Source organism: Leopardus geoffroyi, chromosome B2, assembly GCF_018350155.1.
Source record: "Leopardus geoffroyi isolate Oge1 chromosome B2, O.geoffroyi_Oge1_pat1.0, whole genome shotgun sequence".
NCBI lineage: Eukaryota > Metazoa > Chordata > Mammalia > Carnivora > Felidae > Leopardus > Leopardus geoffroyi.
Window position 1 is genome coordinate 106234042 of NC_059332.1, and position 16121 is coordinate 106250162.

The 16121-nt window shown below is 38.8% G+C and overlaps 1 protein-coding gene across 4 annotated transcripts in view; it reads left to right on the forward strand.

The window, feature by feature from the left end:
• LOC123608927 (nephrocan-like) overlaps window positions 1–16121 on the forward strand; it is a 31374-nt gene that overhangs the window by 1017 nt on the left and 14236 nt on the right. For 2 of the 4 annotated variants that reach the window (XM_045499395.1, XM_045499397.1), the window contains exons 2-3: window positions 7465–7607; window positions 8163–8450. In XM_045499395.1, the coding sequence (XP_045355351.1) occupies window positions 8262–8450 (189 nt within the window). In that variant the 5' untranslated portion in view covers window positions 7465–7607; window positions 8163–8261. Of the gene's footprint in view, window positions 1–7461; window positions 7608–8162; window positions 8451–16121 lie in introns of all 4 variants that reach the window. The other 2 variants (XM_045499396.1, XM_045499398.1) reach the window with 2 other exon arrangements.

Genomic DNA, 16121 nt, shown 5'->3' on the forward strand with positions numbered 1-16121 from the left:
CTCCTGTGATATGGAATACACTCTTCCAATTGATCACCACCAAAGCCTGCCCCGTGTACCTCTCGCCAACGCAATGCCATTGAGGAGTAAGAAAGCTTAGCTCTAGTTTGCTCTCTGGATAGTGCAGGGCAGGCTAGCTGCCATCGATAAGTCCTTTGGCTTCAGCGAACTTAGTTAAGCAAAACTATGAGATCTTTGCCTTGAACTTAAATAGGCACCTTCACATAGGTTTTAATGCACAATAAATAACATAAACCTAAAATATTCGTCTTTCCTCATTCCCTTCCAAATTAACTTTATTTTCATATGCAGTATTTGCAAGAACATCATTACTACAGTTACCAAGGCCCCAGCCCCTTTCTCTGTATGTATTATAGTTAGCAATGCATTTTAAGGAATTTGAAGTAAAAAATTTAGAATTGGAAGGGTGAACATACATGGAATCACATTAAGAACAGCTCTCAATTGTTGAAAACATACCATGTGTAAAGCCCTGTGCTATTTACTTTAATTTTTTGACCCTCACAAAATCATAAGAGGTAGCTATTACCACTTTTTTAAAAATTTTTTTTTAACGTTTATTTATTTTTGAGACGGAGACAGAGCATGAACGGGGGAGGGGCAGAGAGAGAGGGAGACACAGAATCGGAAGCAGGCTCCAGGCTCTGAGCCATCAGCCCAGAGCCCGACGCGGGGCTCGAACTCGCGGACCGCGAGATCGTGACCTGAGCCGAAGTCGGACGCTTAACCGACTGAGCCACCCAGGTGCCCCTATTACCACTTTTTAATAGATAATTCACAAAGAGCTAAAGTATCTTGGTAAAGTCAAACAGCTAAAAATCAAATGAGGTGAGATTTCAATCTAGGTATCTTTTTCTCCAAAGTCTTGACCTATTAACCAGGAAATATAGAGGGATGAAGAAATCCATTTCTTTTTGTATAAGTTACCAGCATAATAAATTGGCAAATCAGTCCAAAAGTTTTTCTTTTTTAAAAAAAATGTTTTTAATTATTTTACATTTATTTTTGAGAGACAGAGACAGAACACAAGAGGGGGAGGGGCAGGGAGAGAATGAGACAGATTCCGAAGCAGGCCCCAGGCTCTGAGCTATCAGCACAAAACCCCCTGATGTGAGGCTTGAACTCATGAACCATGAGATCATGACCTGAGCCAAAGTCTGAGGCTTAACCAACTGAGCCACCCAGGCACCCCAATCCAAAAGTTTTTCTAAAAAAATAATTTATTCCCAGTTTTAAGCCATAAACAAATCCATTGATATGTAATAAATATTACCAAAAAAGTCATTTCCTTTTTTTAAAGATTTAAAAAAATTTTTAATGTTTATTTATTTTTGAGAGAGAGAGAGAGAGAGAGCAGAGTGTGAGTGGGGGAGGGGCAGAGATAGAGGGAGACATAGAATCCAAAGCAGGCTCCAGGCTCTGAGCTATCAGCACAGAGCCTGATATGGGGCTTACACTCACTGACCTCGAGATCATGACCTGAGCTGAAGTCGGACGCTTAATCGACTGAGCCACCCAGGCACCCCTACAATACTCACGTTCTGTTATTACTCTCTTTAGTTTGCATGGACGACACTCGAAATAAAATTAATTTCTTTAAAAAAGGAACATCCTTCAGCTTCCTACTATACTGTGAGGGCACAGCTGAAATGCATTTTGAGTGTTTTTGGTTTCCAATGCTCTGATCCTTGGTGAATACCATTTTCAGGATTGTAGAACCCAGCTCCATTTCTGTTTACAACCTTTACAACTCCCAACAAATCACACCCTCTGTCTCAGAAGACTTACTATCTCATGTTGTCCCTTCTTGTAATCACACTTGTAGCAGTCGCCCGTATCAATGTGTGCTTGCTATCTTAGTACTATGTGACGCTTTCAAATGTTCATGAGGTGCCTTTGTGTAGAAATTATCTTCTGCCCATTTAGACCAGGGATTTGCATTTCTGCAAATCACAACTTCACCTACAGTATAAAGCAGGGTTGCAGGGTTTGATATTCAAGTGCTGCCATCTGTTGCCAGTGTGCTTTGTCTACATTTATTGCCCCCCCCCATGGACTTAATGAGTTAATTAATTTTGAATTGCCTCATCTTGACCTACTCTAGAATTTGGAATTGTATGTAATCTCAATTCTTGTGGGATTTATTTTCCTAAAGATAATAAAATCTTGATACTTCTATTTGCAATTGCATTGGCAGAGATTTCTGATAACTGTTTCATGAATCATGCTTATGTGATTAAAAAATTTCTAATATAACTTAAATGTGATAGTTTTGTTTTAGGAACTCATCCCTATAGAGTTTTACCACAAGGTATTATTACTAAGAATAAACAGGGTGGGGACTGAGGAAACGGGGGAAAAACGAAAGTGCTAAATATTTCTTTGGTGAGTACTGGCACTTAAGCAGACATTTATCAAAGCATCTTTTAATTGCAAAGGCACTGTATTGAATGGACATAGATGATGCACTTTGGATTGGAGAGAGAGACTGCCATTTATTGAACTCTACTATGTGCCAGGCCCTGTACTATGCTTCACATGTTTCATTTACTTTCTAGTAACCCCACCAGGAAAAAAGAAAAGGCAAATTAAGTGATGTTGGGTCACTATAAACAGTTGTGTGATAAATAAAGCCAGGAACATCCACTACCATTTTACTTGAGCAATGCAGATCAAGTCTTGGAATATCAGGTCCATATGTATTATTTAAATTATATTTATTTGTATTTACTACCAATTTGAAAATTTGAGATATTCATATTGAAGAAGTAAATCTGGGCATCCCAAAGTGATTTCTTAGCCTTATTCTCCTTCTGATCATTTCTTTTATATACTCATACTTCTTTTAAGAAGCCTTCTTCTTAAAACCGGGAATTTTAATGCAGTGATTAAAGATTAGCTCAGACACCTCTTTCAGGAAAACTTCCTTTTTTCTTCTCATGTGGAGCTATGGCTACCATCACCATTTAGTTTCCTGCAAGTACCTGCTATAGCTCTGACCATATTTTTTGGAGCCCCTCAGACCGTGAGCTCCTTGCAGCAATAACCATATATTACTTAATCTTTGAATGCCAGGTCCTAACACAGAACATAGAACATGGTAGAAATGATGTAAGTATTTGTGGAATCAGTTTAATATTTAAAATATTACAACAGTCTACTTAGAAATCTAAAAACTGTCACTTTTCAAAACATACCTTTGATAATGTTTAATGTTTCATAGCTCAAGAGTTAGGAATATCTACAAAATACATGTCAACCTTTAAAATCTAAGGAATATTTTTTCCCAACCTAAAGAGAAATGTTTATTTAACAATAATCTGGTTGACTTGACTAATAATAAATCCAGTATAATTTAAGCTTTGAGAGTTATTTTATCTTACCTATTCCATAGTTAAAATTTAAGACCTACTACATTTTTGTGTGGTGTACCCAAACCTAAAGACAAAACATAATGGGGCACCTGGGTGGCTTAGTTGGTTAGGCATACGACTCTTGGTTCCAGCTCAGGTCATGATCTCATGTTTTCATGGGTTCGAGCCCTGCATTGTGCTCTCAGCTGGCAGCTCAGAGCCTGCCTCTCATTCTCTGTCTCCCTCTCTCTCTCTCTGCCCTTCTCCCACTTGCACCGTCTCTGTCGCTCTCAGTATAAATAAGCTTAAAAAAAAAAAGACAAAACATAACAAAAAGCAATTTTCAAAATCTCTATCACTGTTTTTTCCTTACGCTCTCAACGACCAACTACAACTGCTTTTCCACTGTTACCTGATTTACATTCTTTATTTACCCTTTCCCACAACTCCAGGTTTGATTCAGCATTATCTAAAACCACCATTTAGCGACAATGGTATCAGAGTTTACTAATCATTGATTCTTCCTCTTTCATCACTGTCAAGTCACTGTTTATTTCTCAGATTGTCAGACTTTACAGATCAAACACAGACTTCCCCCTCATCAGCCCCTGTCATTTATGTTTCTTGTAGATTAATTCCACAAGGGGCCCCAAACAATTGCATTCTGAACACTGTTAAACATTAGTTATCTTTTTTTTTTTTTTGCACTTAGATTAAAACTATAAGAATACCTTTAAGTATCTTTTTTAGAATTTTCACAGTCTTTCAAAGAAACAAGTCAGAAAAGTGTGGGGAAACAATTACACAAAAGCCAAGTCACAAGCATTGTTGGACAAAGAATTTGGCCCCATTTGACTGTAACTCACTCAAAGTTCATTTGGCTTTTGTGGCCATGGTAAGCAGAGGGAGTGGGGATGAAAAGATTTTTATAGTGGATATTTGTCACTATAAATGCAGGACTGCCCATATTTAAGCCTCCCCTCCTCTATTTAGGGAATTCCCTACCTTACGTAACTTGAATATGATAAACCGAGTCTTCTTCCCATAATGGACTGAAAACGTCAGACAAGCCCACTCCCCAACTCTTGACAGCGGGAGCACAGGCATATGATCTGGGGTCAGCTAACCAAAATAATCCACCTGGAATTTTTACCTTGGAGACAGTAAGGCAAGCTTGGGATAATTCTTCCTAGTAGGGAGGAGAGATGGGAGTGGGGGTAGCAACATCCTTTTTGAGTAGTAGCGGGCCAGCAAGTGGCACACAATTTCTGGTTCAGTGGTGCAGGCCAGGGCATCCATGTTCTGTGGTGACACCAGACTGAAGTGTGATTTTGCCTGTGATTCTGGCTACAAAGGCTTGCTTTTATTCTTGCCATTTCCAAATCTGGTTCTGTAGGTTTTCACAATTCTGTATGCTACCCAATTTTCAATAATTCCTCTTCTGCTTAAATTAGCCAGATTTTTTTTTTCATTGCTTGTAACTAATAATCCAAACCAATACAACTATCATGTATTGAGACTCCCTTTTCACCCATGGACTTGACATGCCTTAGTTCATGTCATCTATTCCTTTCTGTAGAATGGACATTATTTCCTCACATTTTATCTTCACATATAGAAGAAAACATTAAGATTTAGAGAGGTTAAGCGGTAGAAAAATTATTTTTTTGTCTTACTTCAAAGTTACACTTTTTCTGCAACATTTTCAAGAAGGAAATAAAAGTTAAAAAGAATCCTATTCATAATTTTTTGAGTCTTTAAAATTTCTTTTCTTTTACCTCAAAAGGAGATTTTCATAAATTAAAGCTTCTGTCTCACTTTTGGCTGATCAGTTTTATAATAGGAATCACAAGCCAGTGCTTACAGACCCAAGTCAGGAAGATCTTGGGTTAGTCAGCTTCTTCTCTGGAATTCAGTTTCCTGTCTACAATGGGAACTAGACCTTTGCTTTTAATAAACCAAGGAAGGCCAATACCCATTGCATTGAGACACATGTTTATATTTATTGTGGGATTTCCTGACAAGGCACTATTGACATTTTGGACTAGAGACTTCTTTCTTGTGGAGCAGTCCTTTACATTGTAGAGTGTTTACTAGTATCCCTCACCATTACTCTCTAGATGCTCATAACACTGCCTATCCTCTCCTGACCATTACCACCATTTATTGTCATAAAAAAATGTCTTCAGACATTGCCAAATTGCCCCTGGTTGAGAACCCCTGGGTTATAGAAAGGAAGAAAGGAAGGGAGGCGAGGAGGGGGCATAAAGATAAAGAAGATAAGAAAGCAAGTCAAGGAGGATCCTGGCTTGAGAATCTAAACAAAGACATAAATCTAATTCAATCCAAATTCAAATGCAAAGCATATTCCTTGAGATTGCAATCCTCCTTGTGCTGAAAGATTAAACCTAGATTCTGGGGTATATTTTGAACAGTTGCTGGGTGAGTCATTTGAGTTTCCATTCTTGAGAAAGGCACCCATGCTTCTTTATTAGGTTTCTTCTCGCCCAAAGAAGCCAAGCAATAATGATGAGATAAGGTGTTAAATCTTTTCAGAGAAAAGAACAGTCTGTCTCACACTTAGCCTTAGGAACCCATAAACTCAAGACCTAAAAACTCAATCTAGGGAATTTTACACTCCGGGCCCTTAGTCAACATGTGAAAATTCCAAAAGTCAGCAGAAAGTATGCCAGAAGCTGACCAGTGATGGCCGTTTTGTGGCTGTGGCTTAGCACAGCATGACTGCAGAGGGGACTGTCGCCTCCAGAGCAGGTACAAGAAGACGTGCACGTCCTTCAAGCACCCAGGCTGTACCTTTGTACTATACTTTCTCTGCAGTTTATGGTATCAATAAGACTTTGCCTTCCACCTGGAAAAAAAAAAGACTTCTCAGCTTAACTCTAACTAAATAGGTGTGGTCTAGGGGAACAAATGGAGCTTTTATTCTTCAAAACATTTTCAACTTTTTATGATCAAAACTATTTATATTTGTAATATTAAAACCAGGAAACAACTTAAAACTCCAACACTTAGTAGCTAATCAAATCTGGACAATACTCTTGAAAGTCTATTAGACATTAAAATTTATGTTTATGGAAACTATAAAATAATATGAAAAATATAATAGTAAAAGGTACAGAATATAAAGTATATAAGTAGGTTTACAATTGATAAAATAAAAAAAATAAAAAAATAAAATAAAACTATTTACTATTGTAAAATAGTAACATTTTAGAGATAATGTCGTCATTACAGGAAAGCTATAGAAATACGATGGAAGAGAAATATATTATACCGTGTAATTTCAGGGCTCAAAGAGAAGGGTATACTGCAGTGACCAACAGAGGGTAGAAAATGAAATCCATCGCTATGCTGCTTAACAGAAAAATTAGCTGCCTCTAATGGCAGATGACACCAAAGGATTTTGTAGACATTTCATTTTAATTAACTATGAATTTACTCTCTCCATTTTAATTAACTATGAATTAACACAGAAGAAAAAAAAGTGTTCCATGAGTATTTCTCTTGGCTTTTTCAAAGCCTAGGCAGAGAAAAGAAACCAGAAACGTGTTTGATTTGGGGACAAGACTAACACTGATTTTTTTTTCCCCTCCTTGCTCTTTTTTTCCAAATTTTCTTTTCTTGAACATTACTTTCCTATCTGAAAATTCTAAAAATTAAAAAAAAATAATTCTCTTGTTGAGAAATTAGTAATAAAGTTTGTTGAAAATCAGAATATTGATAGAAAAGAAATCCCTTATCATTCCTTTTCTCAGATAGTAAAAGAAAAGAGGACTTAAAAAAAATCAAAAGAGAGGAGTAGAAAAGTCTTTTGGGAAAAGCATACAGAAATCCTTACTTACTCTGGAAATAGATTATCAGAGCAAAGGAACTTTTGGCTTCAAAATGAAAACTGCAGTAGAGAGGTAGGTTGAAGGGGACATCAGAAAAGCTTTTCAATATTAGAAAGGGTTTCTTTGGAGCGATGGGCTCAGGCCAACCAGCATAGGGAAATTCAGGTCTTCCATTGGGGAGGAGAGAACTTCTCTATATAATCTTTTGCTTAAAATGCTTTTAAATTCCTCAGCAGGGATGAGCACAGCAAGTAAAAGAACCTCAACAAAAGCGTGCCTGGGACAAATGAAGCCTTCCCTCTGCAGTCAGGTTTCAGAACACACAAGTTCCTCTGAAGACACTCGAGGCCTTTTCTTCCATTATTACAAATAGATGAAGGTAACTGACCCATTTTGATGTTTTATTCTCATCCAAGTCAACAATATTTTTGATGACAAAAATATTGTCCAAATTTGATATTTGAGTGGACCAAGTGATAGATGAGTTGAACAATTTATCTCTGGCTCTAAACCCCTCTTCTTGGTAGCCCATTGTTTCCCTAGCCATAAAATGTTACTGAAACAACAATAATAAAGAGAAAACCTGCTCATTTGCCCATACTAGTTAATGGGAGAAGAAAACACCTGCCTGTTGCAGTCCTACAAAAATCGTTGTAATATAGGGTCACAGAAAATCCAAAGGTTTATAGCCCACTATAAAACAGCTCTTTGTCTTTCCCCACTAATTCCCTAGTGTCACATTTAACAAAACAAGGAAACTACAGATAATAGACGTGTTTGCAGATTAGCCTTCCAAGCCATAAATAACAGAGGGGTTTGCTCACCTACAAATATTAAGGCAGCTTATCAATGTTTAAGCCCTTTGTAATGGTTGCTAACATTTTAACCCAGACAAAATTGGAATTTTTTCTTCCCTGTCTCCTTACATTGACAGAGCACACATTCATAAGATTCTATGATCAGATTTCATGGTATAAAGAGTGAGACATCATCTAAACACTTGGCTGCTGCCTGAGAGGCCCTGTTTTGGAAGATGCATCTGCTTTATGCCTTCCTTGCTTTGCTCTCTCTTACCTCTGGTTTCCATCCTAACTGTCCTGGGAGATGTAGCTGCGATTCAGTGCACTCGGTACAATGCTATAGGCTAACAGAGGTACCGTCAGGCCTTCCTTCCACCACCAAGAAGCTCTACATTAGCCACAGCAAAATTCAACACCTCCAGGTAACCGTTCTACAGTCAAGTTGCTGCAATTTTATTTTTTGAGGCAGGGTGAGGGGCAAGTGTGGGGCTGTTGACGTTTAATTTAAATAATCCAAACTCAGAACTAGTGGTTATCAAGTTTGTGTAGCGGCACTATCATTTTGCCTTCTACTGCAGAGATGGGTGTATGCCTCTGGATATTTCTTTGGTCAAAAAAAAAATCTGAATCTATAATTAATGATATTTTATTTCAGTTTTTATTTTTAACAAATGTAATTATACTATTGCAAAGTAAAAGAAGTGGCTCTCTCTCTCTCTCTCTCTCTTTAATGTTTATTTTTGAGAGAGAGAGAGAGAGAGAGAGAGAGAGAGAGAGAGAGCAGGCAGAGGAGGGGCAGAGAGAGCAGGACAGAGGCTCCAGAGGCAGTGAGCCTGATGTGGAACAAATCATGAGATCATGACCTGAGCCAAAGTCTGACGCTCAACCCACTGAGCCACCCAGGTGCCCCAGGAAGTGGCTCTCTCTAACAAAAAGAGTTTGAGAGCAAATGGCTACTTCCTGTTCCCAGGATTAAGAATAAGTGCTTTCAGGGCCACCTGAGTGGCTCAGTCGGTTGAGCATCTGACTTCGGCCCAGGTCATGGTCTCACGGCTCATGAGTTTGAGTTGCTCGTTGGGCTCTGTGCTCAGAGCCTGGAACCTGCTTCAGATTCTGTCTCCGTCTCTCTCTCTCTCTCTCTCTCTCTCTGTCTCTCTCTCTCTCTGCCCTTCCCCTGCTCGTGCTCTCTCCCTCTCTGTCTCTCTCAAGTATAAATAAACATTAAAAAAAAGAAGTGCTTTCAGGGGAAAGGGGAAAAAGTAGTTTTGTTTGTGCCATAAAAAAACAGATGACACTTAGAGCATCATAAGACCATGAAGATGAACCCAAGCATCTGAGAATTATTTATACAAATCCTACAAACATGCCAGGCCTCAGTGTCTTTGTGGACACCTCTACAGAGGAAATACATGTTTATGTTTGGGTACATTACTGCCGTTCTCGTTCTATGCACTTTTAATTCTAACATTTTTATTTATGCCTACCTATTCAGAGTGCTGTAAAGAATGCTATAGATTTGCCTGACTTTTGTAATATGAAGGAAGTTTTTGGCCTTTGGTATTTTGAAAGGTATCAAGAGATAAGGGTTCTCATCTTCATTTTCTCCCTAGCTAGAGATATAATCGTCTTAAACAAGCAGTTAAAAAAATCTCCGGGCCTCACTTTTTACCTTTGTGAAGTAAGAAGCCTGGGTGTGATGGTGATCCCAGGCTCCTTTTCCCTGGCAGATTCCATGGCTCTCTGGTTTTATTTTTACTAGTCACTGCTTCTCCTTCATAGGCCAAATCCTGAGATAAGGAAATACCTTTCTGTGATCCAGGCACAGACAGTCAGCAGGTGAATGTACTTTCCCTTCAAAAGAGTCACCATCCCCTTTCATTTGGTTAAGACATTTTAACGTACGTGTGCCTAAGCAGGGAGACTTTCAAATATGTGGCATGGTATTTATTTCAAGGCTCAATAAGCAAAATTGCCTAGTCGTCATGTTTACTTTGCTCTTGTAATCCAGTAGTGCCTAATGCCAGAAAGCAAGTCCGACCTTGTCAGGTCTCAGCATTTAAGTGGGACAGCTGGTTAAAGGGCGAGATGCTTAAATATTTGTTCTGAGGGCCTGAGACGCCAAGAGCTGAAGTGTCAGCTAAGCCGGGTAATGATCCCACACTGTTGCCTTGCAGCCGATAAGATGAAATTATCCCTCTCATCAAATTCAGTTATTGAATGAGTGCATTTGTCGTGGGTTTAGGTTCACTGAACAGCAATATTGCCTCTTCCCCGAATTTAACCCAGTTAACCGCCTCTTGGAAGGACGGTTCCCAGCAGAAACGTTGATGAAAGACAGGATTGTTTTGCGAAAGTAATAAACAGCTCTAAGCAATAATACTTCTATTTTAAAAACCCTTAGGTTTTAAATTGACCATATTTCACGAATGTGAGCTGTATCTTGTGAATATGCTGTATGTTCTGTCCATTTGGTTGGAACTACAGAATCGGGTGCCTGTATTTCAAGAAAAAAATACCTTGAAAATACCTTCAGATTAATAGCAATAGAAATTACATATGCACACACATATGTGTATCTACACATATATACAACATATATGTATATATCTCTGTACACACACCGCATATGCATGGATGTGTACACACATACATATATCCATGCATAAAAGTAAAAATGTTTCTATTACTTACCATATGTTTTGTGTTTGGGATTGTGAATGCTGTGTTTGAGACCAGGGATAAAATATGAAAAATTCACAGTTCTTGCCCTCACAGGAGGCCTTTATTTATGTGTGCATTTGTAAAAATTCCTACTTTTTTGAGGCACATCCATCAGACTGTAACACTCCCCATTTGTTCTTTGCTTGCCTCGTACTGTGCCTTGGCCCCTTCCCTCCTGGCTCCTGGTCGTCCTCTCCATCCTGAGTCCCACATCTCCTTGGTGCCTTCAGTGTCCGATGTGTAAGCCTCATGAGCTCACAAGAAAGTGTGTATCTACATTCCTACTTCACCACAGCCGTCTGCCCTCTTGGTCATATCATAATCATTATACTCAAAATGCCTCCACTCAGAAATCTCGAATTCCTCCACTCCCTGGTCATTATCTTCTTTGATCTCACCTGCCACCCTCTCTACTTCTCTTCCATCCACCCCATGGAGACTTCGAACCCTAGATCTGCCCATGTTTTCTCAGATAATTAGTTCATTTCTTATCCATCTTCTTTCCCTATCCCTGCCTTTTTTGCATCCCAAAATTAATGATCTCAACACCTATCCAGCAAAGCCTCTCTTAGATTAGGGTGATCATCTTCCTTTGTTTCTCCTATGCCTGGATACCCAGATGCTGCTGAAGACGGTCACACAACCTCTCTGCACACATGTGCATATGTATGTGTGGTTTGCAACAACCACAAATCCATAGAACCACCACAAGTTTAAGGTCTCCGGCCTCATCTGGGTCTTCAGCATCACCCATCTGCCCTTTCAGTTCTTCTTGTGTTCCCTTGACATCTTCAAAACTTCAGTGCAGCATTGGGCTGCTTTCACAATCCCCGCCATCCTTGCTCTCCTATCACCAATGATTGGTCTTCCCTTTTATTGACTATTCTTGACAAAACTGAGGCCATTAGTCTTGATCTCCCTCAACTCCTGCTCACTGTGTACTAACTTGTCTCCATTCAATTCTGCGAACTCTTTCCTCCAGACAGAGAGGATAAGATCTCCCTCTGTCTGCTCAAGGCAACCTCACACCCATGCCCTGGAGTCCACCTTCCTCACCTCTCCCTGGAGCTTGCTCCATCATCTTCCCCATACCCGTATCTCCAGTGGCTCTTTCTTTATGAGGGCCCTGTTCTAGCTTAGAAATAGGCTCCTTTCATTACAATACAAATAACATTATTTTAAGTCTGTGTGTAAAAAAAAAAATGGTAATCTGTACTTACTGTTTCTACTTCTTTACCTCTTTTTTTTCTTTTTTGAGAGAGAGAGAGAGAGTGAAAGCTGCAGAGAGGGGCAGAGAGAGAGAGAGAGAGAGAGAGAGAGAGAGAGAGAGAGAGAGTATTAAGCAGGCTCCACACTCAACACTGAGCCCAATTCAGGGCTTGATCCCAAAACTTGGGGATCATGACCTGAGCCAAAATCAAGACAGATGCTCAACTGACTGAGCCACCCAGGCACCCCATCTTTATCTACCATTTATTCTTTAATTCACTACTGTCTGCTTTCTACCCACTTCATACAGTTAAAAACTGTTCTCTCCAGGACATTGGTTCACTCCTGTTTCTTGAAATTCTCTCTTTTGCCTTCCGTGGCACCATACTTTTGTGTCCTCATTACTCCTCTCTGATAGTTCTTTTCTGCCATTTTTGTAGGTTTCTTTTCCTCCACTGCCCCTTCTTTTTTTGTCATCTCCAGGGAGTCTCAATCCTTGGTCATTCCATTTCTTACTATGTACACTCTCCTTAGGAGAGTGTACTTTAAGGAAGTGATGATGACTCCCATAACTGAGTTTCGGATTCATGCCTTACCCCTGTGTTTCAGACTTATCCAGCTGCCTCCTAGACCTCTTCATTTTGGTCTATGATCTCAAAATAACATGCCCAAACTGTAGTCAATCTTTCTCCCTAAACCTGTGGTCTTTTGTCATTGGCTTCTCTTACTTAAAATAATGTCCTTAAGGTTCATCCATGTTATAACCTATGTCAGAATTTCCTTCCTTTTAAAGACTGAATATTTCATTGTATGCATATACCATTTTGTTTATCCATTCATCAGTTGATGAACACTTGGATGGCTTCCTTTTTTTGGCTGTTATGCTCCAAAGAACATTCATGTACAAGTTTTTGTGTGCACATATATTTTCATCTGTCTTGGGCATATACCTAAGAGTGGGATTTCTGGGTAATATGGAAACTATGTTTAACATTTTGAGGAACTGCCGGACTGTTTTCCAAAGTGGCTCCATTGTTTTATATCCCTATAGTAATGTATGACAGTTCCAGCTTCTCCACATTCTTGCTAACATTTCTAATCTTTTGTTGGATCATAACCATCCTACTGAGTGTCAGTTAGTATCTCATTATGGTTTGACTTTTTTTTTTAATTTTTTAATGTTTATTTATTTTTGAGAGAGAGACAGAGCACAAGCACTAGTGGTTAATGATGTTGAGCATCTTTTTGTGTGCTGATTGAACATTTGCATATCTTTTTTGGAGAAATGTCTATATGAATCCTTTGCCCATTTTTTTTATTGGGTTATTTGTCTTTTAATTATTGAGTTGTAAGAGTCCTTTATATATTCTAAATACAAATCTCCTATCAGATATATGATTTGAGAAAATTTTCTCCCATTCTATGGTTGTTTTTGTTGTCATTGTCATTGTTGTTGTTCATTGTCTTACTGATGTCCTTTGAAGCACAGAAGTTCCTAATTTTGAGTAAGTCCAATATCCCTGTTTTGTGGATGTGTTGTCACTTTTGCTTTTGGTGTCATATCTAAGATAGCTTTTACCAAACCCAAGGTGATGAAAAGTTATGCCTATATTTTCTTCTAAGAGTTTTATAGTTTTAGCTCTTACATTTAGAGAATAGGAGTGTCTTTATGACAGTAGCCAATTAAAATGATTGTGCAGGGACGTCTGGGTGGCTCAGTTGGTTAAGCATCTGACTTCGGCTCAGGTCATGATCTCATGGCTCATGGGTATGAACCCCACATTGGGCTCTCTGCTCTCAGCACATAGCCTGCTTTGGATCCTCTGTCCTCTTCTCTGTCTGCCCCTCCCCAGCTCGCTTTCTTTCTCTCTCTCTCTCTCTCAAAATAAATAAACTTAAAAAAATAGATAAAATGATTGCTCTTTACATATTTTGTGGAAGGGAAGAAGCTATGTCAAATTCCTCCTGGGTAAGAAATATATAAACAGTTTATCACCAAGTGGGGGGATTATGTATTATTTTTATATCCATTCCATACTTTCCAGAATTTTAAAATTGTTTACAGAGAACAAGTGTTGCTTTGATGATCAGAAAAATAATTCCAACATTGTTTTACAAAACTTTTACTGGCTTAGTTCACAGATGTCTGAGGCTGTAACTAATATTTCAATTTCATGTGTACATTGGACCTATAAGGAACCCAAGAAGGGTCTGTGGCCCTTCAATGCTTGGAGCAAGGCCTGCCCAGAGGAAACCAGAAACAAAGCCTCTTATTGGAAAGCCAGCAGAAGTTGTTTCTTTGCTCTACTTCATTTTACTTGCTTTGCTTTTTTAAAAAATTTTCATATTTTATTGTAACTTTTATCTACATATATATTAGGTTCACTAAACTGTAAGACTGTATGGCAGGAACTATATTTAGCTAAACTTCCTATGCCTAATTGTTAACACCAAGCCATACTTGCCTTGTTTTTTAAGCAACATTGAAAAACCAGCAGCCTCAAAACCTTAAAAACAACACAACAACAACAACAACAAAACCAAAAGGGTGAGGGGGACACCTGTGTGGCTCAGTGAGTTAAGCGTCCAAATTTGGCTCAGGTCATGATCTTATGGTTTGTGAGTTTGAACCCCACGTCGGGCTCTGTACTGGTGATGTGGAGCCTGCTTGGGATTCTCTCTCTCTCACTTCTCTCTCTGCCCCTTCCCCACTTGCATGCTTTCTCTCTCAAAATACATAAATAAATAAAAACTTAAAAAAGGAAAGAAAGAAAAAGCAGTAGCATCAAGTTAGCTCAAGGGCAAAAGCATCTCTTTTTACATCTCTGGAGCACACCTCCCCTTAGTCCAGGAAAATGGAAAAACTAGCCTTGCAGAATTATTTTCCTTTGTCAGCTCTGTAAATCAACGGAAAAGTTGAAAATCAGTGGGCATCTTCTTCACTGTTTGTGGTACCAGAATTCTATATTCTTCTGCTAAATTCATGTTATAGCAGTAAAGTTAAAATAAAAATATGTGTGTTGGGATAAGATAAACCTGGGTGGGAAGCTCAACTTTTACACTTGCTACCAAGATGTACTTGGACTGGTTATTTTACCTTCTTGAGCCTTAGTTTCCCTTTCTGAAAAGGTAATAATCATGCTTGCACACAAGGCTTTATAAACATAGTAAATACTTAGACAATGCTAACCATTTTTTAAAAAGATTTTATTTTTAAGTAATCTCTATACTCAACGTGGGGCTCAAACTCACAACCCCAAGATCAAGAGTCACATGCTCCACTGACCGAATCAGCCAGGCACCCCTAGAAAATGGTAGCCATTTTAACTAATAATAATCAAGAGTAATCGGCATTGACTGACAAAAAGGAGAAAGAAAGGTCTCTGTGCTTCAGCTACCCACTGGATTTGGTTAGGAACATGAACAGTCTACTTAGGCCAGTCTGTACACTTCATGAATAGAAATAAAGACAAATTGAGGCTCTGATACCACACTTTGCCTAAATAAATTGCCCATTCAGAGCCGTGCCATCTCTGAGCCTTGCTACATAAACAGTAATCTTTTAGGGTTTATGGTCAGTCAGAAAAATGTGGAAGTACTAATAACACCAAGTTCTTTTGGGAGATCAACAATCTAAGAAGTGAAGATCTATGTCTAGAATCACACATGACTTTATATGAAGGAAAGTCTAGAAAGGACACTTCAGGATGAAAAGTATTTCAGGAACAGTCTTGAGCAGGTCATTAAAAAAAAATTTTTTTTTTGCCTGAAATTCTAATGGGAGATTTGAACTAGGTAACCTCTAAAGTTTCTGCTTATCTTTTTTTTAATTTTTCTTTTAATGTTTATTTTTATTTTTGAGAGAGACAGGAAGAGCGTAAGCGGGAGAGGGGCAGAGAGAGAGGGAAACAGAATCCGAAGCAGGCTCCAGGCTCTGAGCTGTCACCACAGAGCCCAACTCGGGGCTCAAACTCACAGACTGTAAGATCATGACCTGAGCCAAAGTCAGATGCTTAACTGACTGAGCCACCCAAGTACCCCTAAAATTTCTGCTTTTCTAAAACTCTCTGATTTGTGTCTAGATCTTATCTTTTTTGAAAACCATTAACTGTAGACTAAATTCAATAGAGAATGGTAAGTTGAAGAAGAAAGGGCTGTAGAGT